Source organism: Lipotes vexillifer, unplaced genomic scaffold, assembly GCF_000442215.2.
Source record: "Lipotes vexillifer unplaced genomic scaffold, Lipotes_vexillifer_v1.1 scaffold382, whole genome shotgun sequence".
In the NCBI taxonomy this organism is placed as follows: domain Eukaryota; kingdom Metazoa; phylum Chordata; class Mammalia; order Artiodactyla; family Lipotidae; genus Lipotes; species Lipotes vexillifer.
The window spans coordinates 3,733,208-3,740,813 of record NW_006780611.1 but is presented as its reverse complement, the minus strand read 5'-3'; the positions used below and the strand labels follow the sequence as shown (position 1 = coordinate 3,740,813).

General features: G+C 51.1%; 1 protein-coding gene across 1 annotated transcript in view; it reads right to left on the bottom strand.

Moving 5' to 3' along the window:
• Positions 1-7,169: 7,169 nt before the first annotated feature.
• CDPF1 (cysteine rich DPF motif domain containing 1) overlaps positions 7,170-7,606 on the bottom strand; it is a 1,891-nt gene continuing 1,454 nt past the window's right edge. The window contains exon 3 of the mRNA XM_007453905.1: positions 7,170-7,316. Within this exon, the coding sequence (XP_007453967.1) occupies positions 7,170-7,316 (147 nt within the window). The remainder of the gene's footprint in view (positions 7,317-7,606) is intronic.

Sequence of the window (7,606 nt, the reverse complement as noted above, 5' to 3'; positions counted from 1 at the left end):
CAGCAGGAACAAGACAGACTCTGAAGCATGTCAGCTTCCCATTCCTCTCACCTCCATTTCCTATCAAATCTGAACCAACTGACTCAGGCTGTTTGGGGGCCATGGTCACGTCTCCAGGGGCAAAGTGACAAGTTATTTGTAAATCTTGCGCTGGGCCCCCTCTGTCAAGGCAGCTCCTTGGTCTTTTTCTGTGTTGCTTTTTTAAACATGCGGCTTAATTTTTATAACTCTTGCTGGTGGTAGCTGCTCCCTGGAGTGGAGAAGACGAGGCACAGGTGACTTTATAGTGTGGCCTGGGGGCAGGGGTCTCATCTGGAGAATGAACGGGCCAGGCCGGGGCGGGGTGGGGGGCTGTGTGTGAGGTGGATATGAAATGGTGGTTTTCCTCATCTCAGGATGCACAACAGGCTGGTGGTTTTTACAAAGATTTTGAGAGTTGTTCCCTTTTCCAACTACATATGTAAGGTAGTTTTGCCATTATCTGCAATATCTGTTTCAGCCTTAAAGATCAACTTTTCAACCTTGGTCCAATTAGGAAGGCGGTATGGATTATGGTTTTCATCTAGAGCACATGGACCTGGAAATCCTCTTTTTCTGTCCACCATGGTAGATTAATGGTCCCATCAGAGAACTTTCAGCAGTGCCTCCCCCGAGCCAGACTGGGCTGATCCGGCCAGTTCAGCCCCTGGATGCCTCTTGGGCGATAGCATTTACGACCTGGTTGTACCCTTGGTGCCCCTCCCCCTCTATCTTTAGGAAATTTGGTTCTATAAGGTCATTATTATTTGCCGTTAAAGAATGGCTAGGATTGAATTTGATAAAGTTCCCAAGATCAGCATTATTGTAAATAAAACTGTGAGACTTCAACTAGAAAAAAGCAAAACTTACAATTAGGACATCCTTTTACACATTACACATTTAGTGGTGTGTTTTATCTTTATTTTTTTTAAAGATCCAATCAAAGGATCTGCTGGAAGCAAATCAAAGCATTTCCACTTCAGAATGACACCAATCAGGGGTTGCCCTAAGTCAGAAAGGAGTTAAGCTTTGAGTCACAGGGTGCATCCGTGTCCCCATTCTTTCCTAAAATGCGAACTCCCTGGGCCAATGAGCCTGGAGGCCTGTGGCTTGTCCAAGGTCTCGGGGCAGGATCCCGGTGCCAGGTGTATGTGGCCTCTTGCTCTGGTGTGTTGGGACAGATCTATTCAAAGGGACACAGCGTCGGAAAGTGAGCCTTGAGACTCAGGCTTTTGGAAGGGTTGTCTGTTCTGTTTAGCTTCTCATACAGCCTGTCTGAAAGAGCTCCTAGCTCACGCGTGCCACAGGAACAAGCTGACGGCGGGCCCAGGTTCTGCATCAACGGCGTTAGTGAGCGTCTGGTCTTCTTGGGGCCCAGCGAGACCACCAGCGATGCCCCTGGCGAAGCCACAGAGGACCTCAGCTTGAAAGCCACTTGACACTGTTCACTTTTTAATAGGAAGAAATTCATTTGAAATAACAGAGTCACTAATTGCCACTCACAGTATTTGTGGTCACCTAATCAAAGATTTCTCCAAGCACTGATAGTCAAATGTAGACGAATTATTCACCAGTTCAATATATGGTAGTTTTTCGAATAGTAGCTATTTAAAGAGCACACTTCTTGCTTGCTAGGTTTCAGTAGACGTCAGCATGAGGTCCAGTGGAAGCAGGTTCCAGAAGCTTCAGACCACAAGCGTGGAGCTGGCAGCCCGGGATGCTGGATGCGGCAGGACCCCCTTTCACCACCTTGACCTACTCTTCAAGCCACTGTTTAAACCTGGTTCTTCCTTTCCTCAACTTGTCATCACAGCAAGTGCCAGACTCCTCAGAGACCACAGATTACCAGGCAGCCTTTGTCTGGGAAGGGGGGACCACGGGGCTCCTCCAGGACACCCGGCTGCCGTCCTGCCAACGCCCCTCCTCTCTGCCTCCTGGGCATTTCCAGTTGGGGGTCCCATGCCCTACCTTCTGCCCCTGCCACCCTGTGAGAAGCCTGAGGGCTGCACATGCAGGACGCCACCGCCCTGACGTCCAGTACTGTCAGAAACAGGGTGCCCCAGCCGTCAGAGGAGCATTTTGACTACTGCCAGAACACCAGAGCCCTTCCTGCTGCCCGCCCGGCCTCTGGTTTCCCTGTGACCTTTCTACAGCTCTCCGGTGAGAGGCGTTTCAAGCATCTTCCCAAAGAGGATATATGCACAGGGGTAAACAGTGAATGTGAATTGAGGGGAAAGAATTTCAGAATTCCAGAATGTCCGTGAGAGCTGTCCCTGTTAAAGGGAGTCCTTCCTTCTACTTTAAGAGCACAGAACGCACCTTTCCACGGTACTGATGCGTCTCCTACACTGGGCCACATGAAACTCTAAGGAAACAGACGACCTTGAGGACAGTGGACGTTCCAGCAAAGGGCAGCTGCCTAAGATCTGAGCAGAAGCTCAAGGCCCACGTAAGATCCTTTGTTTGATGTATGGTGATAAGTACTATTAATTGAGCAACTACTGTTTTCCCAAACCTACAGCATGACAGCTACCTCAATAGAGCTATCAAAAGATACTGTTAAAATTAAGGTCCATGTAACCCTGGGCCTTTTGGTGCAGCTCTAGTCAGACCATCTATTTTTAGGGCTCAGAGGCTGGATGCTCACCTTTGCTGTGTGCACACTGAGAAATGGAAGGTTTTGTGGATTTTTAAAGGAATTTTATTGTTTAAAGGGAGCCTTGGGAATTCCCTGGTGGCCCAGTGGTTAGGACTCCACCCTTTCACTGCCGAGGGCCCGGGTGACCTGCTCACCCAGGGCCGCCTCCTCTTGAGCTATGCCTGCTGGCCATGCATGAGCCTGTTCATGGGGGAAATCCTGGCAGATGAGGGTGGAGAGATGCCTCCGTGCAAGCCTTAGTCACACCGTGGCTTCACGAGGCCTCGCCACGCCCCAGCCCCACCTGTGCCCCTCTGTGCCTGACTCGTTTTCAAGCCACTGTGACACTGGGCACGTTTGACACCTGGTGGCCAGATGCACGATGGAGGGTTTTTGGTTTTTTGCTTTTGTCTTGACCCAGTGACCACACCTGTCTCTGGACTGTCTTAAAAAGTCCTGTTTAAATATAAGTCCGTTGTTTCAACCAGGGAGTCCGGCGCTCCCAGCTAAGACCAACTTGATCACCGGCCTGGCCTTTTATGGGGGCTTCCAGGGACTGGGGGAAAACCAGCCACCTTCAAGTGCCTCTTCCGCCCGTGTGGCCTTTCAAAGCACAGATCCCACGAGGAAGACTGTGCCATGTGCTCACGGCTCCCCACCTACGCTGTCGATGCAAGTTCCTGCTGTCGCCTCCAATCCTCAGCCGCGTCTTCAAGTGGAAAACACCGGCTTGGACGAAGGGCCGCCCGGCGGTGCAGGGTCAGCCCCAGGGGTGGCCTGCTTCCTGCACTTCCCGCCCCTGCGTTTAAGACGGGCAAGGGTGCGGCGAGGTGCTCCCTGTGGGTTAGCCCGGTGCCTGGGCTGCACGTGTTCCTGGAGGGGTCACTTGTTCTTAGGTTCACAACAGTGGTGTCGACTCAGGAGATGCGAGGAAATTGTACTGTCCATAGAAGTCGCAAACTAAAACCGATGCCACCAGCGGCGGGGCTCAGCGATTATTAAAAAGTGTCCAGGGAGGATTTTCGCCACACTCACTGTTCCCACGGCGTTTGTGGTGCGGGCGCTGGACGGTTCCAGAGACAGACTGTCTGTATTTATTCTTCTCGTCTTGTAAGCGGCCCGGCCTCCCTTAAGTCTTGGTCCAAGCTGATTTACAGGGCTCCCCCGGGATTACGGATTCTTACCAACCAAGTCTTTGCACGGAGCCGTCAGCTAAGGGGACTCTTGACTTCCTGACAGCAGTGACTTCCAGGCGGCACAGCAGGAAGGCTCCGCAGGCAGCCCGGCTGGGAGGAGCGAACGAAGGGCCGAAGGGCCATGACTGAGTGCTGACAGCGTCCCCACCCCCGCTAACTGGGCGCTTTCCTCCTCAGTGCCAGGACTTTTCCGGTGGCATGTTCTCCTCTAGGGACCTTCTGCCCAGAAAGATCTAAGGTTAGGCTCCAAAGGTTGAGGTCTAAAAGTTTTTGCTGAGATTTGTATCTATTGTTAGGTGCCATTTTAATACAATTCGGGAAAATATGGTCATGGACCCTCAGCCTGTGAAACACACGGGAGTGAGAGCAAAGGACTCAGAACACAGGAGGCCCATCCTACTTCTGTGGAAACTACGGGACAAACTGAAATGTCACAGTGCAAGTTCTGCAAGGAGAATAAGACAAGGCGTCTCCACGCTTTCACTTAAAAGAATCATGTAACGCTTTGCACGATGCTGTGTTTGTGGACCGCGGCAGGTCCTTAAACTTATCTGCTGTGGGTATGGCTGCTTATTAGGGCAGAGAGTGAGAAGCCGCCACCCGGGGCTCATTTCCAGACGCCCTTTCCCGGCTCGAGGCACCCGGACTCCTCAGATCTAGAGGGGGGGCTCTCGACAGACCATCTGCTTCTCAGAATTTCAGTTTGAGATAAGAGGAGTGTAACCGTTTACTTCCACCCCCCTGAGAAAGGGGAGCCGTGTACCGTGTGGTCCAGGGGGAACACATGCGGTCACATCCTTCTGGAATCCTTTGCCAGATAGAAGACCACACTGCATCCACGCCAAGGTCACCTCTTGACTACAGCAACTGGTAAACATCAAGGACCTCAGGCCCCACGGCTGTTAAATGCATGATATGAAAAAAATCGAAGAAATAGCAATTTTTTACATCACAAATAGCGAATTAAGACCTGGGTCAGGTATTTTACATTTAAAATGTGTCTGCTAGTTTGGGTGGAATGTGAAAAGCTTCCATGTTTTTCCCCAGAGAAGGTAATACACCAGCCTCCTCCTCCCTTGCCCTTCTCCCACCGCTGTCACCCTCGGCATCTAAAATTCATTAAGTGATGAACATTACAGCGTCATGCCAGCCGGAGTGCAGACAAGCTCCCCACGATGAGCCCTGGCTCCCCTGACAAGGGGTGGGGGCCACTGAGTCTCCAGGCCCTGAACACAAGTGAGTGGCTCATCTTTTCAAGGTCAAATCATTCACTTTGGGCAAATGTCTTCTCTTTTTAAAGGCACAGGCGGTCTGGTCCTTTTTTCAGGCCTGAAACAAAATGTACCTCACACGAGATGGATACCACTCAGTGCAGTTTTCGGTAAAATTACAGTATTCGGGTTCGAGTATCACTATTTTTTCTACACTGTATGGTAAAAAAGAACTATGTTAATAGCTATATCTTAAATACTGTGATTTGAGGGTTTTTTTAAAAAAATCCTAATGTAAATATTTTACTCACAATCATGCATCTAATAGCAAACATTGGGATCCTTCTGCAATCAGTGTTAATTGACGTATACTCTCACTAGCCTGGCTCTCGGACTTGTTGGAAACACACAGGAAGCTGAAATATCACAACTGAAATACAACCGCACACACGCGCACACACACATCAGAGCTTTCCTTCTCTCCTGAGCCATGTGGAATTCATTTCCCTGTAAACCTGTTCCCTTCCTCATGCTTCACATGCAAGAAGCACGAATGAGTCTGTTCTATCATTTCTACCAGCAAGGCTGCCTCTGACCCAGGTCAGGTGTCACCGATTTCACACAGCAGGACCCCGCTGGAGACCATGAACTATTCCTGTGTAGTAAGTAGCTGTCTGTTCTTCAGGGAATTACTACCTGTGGGTTGTTACCAAAGAACTTTGCAATTTGAAAGATGCTGATGGCAGTCATTGGCAACGGCTGGGTCTCTGCAGCCTCCAGAGCCCAACCCGGAGTATAAAACAAGCCACAGAGCCCGTGAGTCTCCCGCACGATGTTTTCCATACCTTGGCAGATTTCTTCCTGATGTGTATCTGTACCGCCCCCGGGACCCACAGGGCCGTCACATCCAAACCCAGGGGGAGCCTTTGCCAGACACACGGCAGAGTGGTGCAGGTCCCCAAAGCCAGGACTGAGCTTGATTCCTTGGTGTGTGTTTATCGTTACTGTTCTTGGGTGCCTTATACTCTCAAAGTATTTAGGGGCTGACAGACCCTTTGTATTTTATACTAAACAGGAGCAATTCCAAAGCAGATCTTTTCTGAGCAGGCTCTGACGCCCTCTCTCCAGCTCAGACCCTCTGGGTGTGAGTGGTGGGGAATCCAGGGCCGCAGGAAGCCGGGGTGTGCAGAGGAGAGCAAATGGAATCTTCTTAGTCACTTTACTGGCAGTGGTTCCAGGCAATTAGAAAATGGCTGTAAAATAACTTTAATTTTTTTTTAAATTTTGGGTCTTACTCATTTTCCCTTTAGGAGATTGAACTGATCGTGTATATTGATTTCTATCCTGAATTTATGGGAACTTGTATGTTTGGAATGTCCTACTGTAAGACTGATGAATGTAAAGAGTTAATTTCAGGGTACAGTTTTGCCTTAATGGTTTTAAAAAATAAACTATTTTTAAAAATTACCTGGCGAGTTTTCAGTGATGCTATGAGATGAACTGTTTTGTTTGGTCTGAAGAAAACCAATCCCCAGCTGTAGGGTCTGCCCTTAACCCGAACAGTCCCCCAGCCCCATGGCTGACGTGGTCTCTACCTGTAGAGTCCAGTGACAGAGCGGACCTGGGACAGTGTGGCCCCAGAAGACAAAACCCAGCACAAACATCGGTCAGTAAAGGCTCTTTATTCATACTCTCATCAAACATGTTTCTAACACCCTCCAGGCAGTGTGCGCTGGTCCTGCGGAAACTACAGAATCGGACAGAGCAGTTCCTGCCCTCTAAGAACTGGCAGGCACATGGCGAGCCCACAGTCCGTGTCTCACCGAGTGCTAAGGTGGGCGCCGTGAGGGCGGGGGTGCTACGGTCTTCGGGGCACCGGGGTCTGGGGTCTGCCTTGTGGGCGCCCTCTCTGCGTGGCGCCTGGCCCTGTTGCCGCTGCAGGCGGACCCCAGCTCCCTTTGGCTGCGGACACGGCTCCCAATGGCCCAGAAACAAGGTCGGTGACAGCGACTCCCGGCTCGGCCCCATCTCCGAGCCAGGCCACAGAAGCCCGCTGGCCAGAAGCCCCGTGCAGCTCACTGCTGCGGACCTGGTACCCGACTGGACTCATGTTCGAGAACCAGGCTGGCTGGCAGGCCTCTTAGATGGGACTTTCCTTTTCTCCAAGTCTTGCTGAATTTCCTGAGGGAAAGCATCAATGTTCTCCCGGACACAGGGGAGGCAAAATCTCTTGGAGTAGAATAAACTGCATTCCTGAAATAAGAGGGGGACGGAGGAGCCTGAGTACCACGGGAAGCACGCTGCAGCATCCCCCAGAGCCTCCAAGAACCTCTCTTCCTCAGACCCCAATGAGCCCCTCTAACTGACCCCGGCTTGCCTGTCCCCTACCCCTCTGTTGCTGCAGGGACCCACCCATAATGCAGCAGACCAGCTGCGTGACTGTGAGGGCTCCCAGGACCACCAAGGCCAGGAAAGGCTGTCCCTGGGAAAGGCTCACGTGTCACCTGTCTCACAGTCACGCACATGAGGCCCCAGCCACAGGG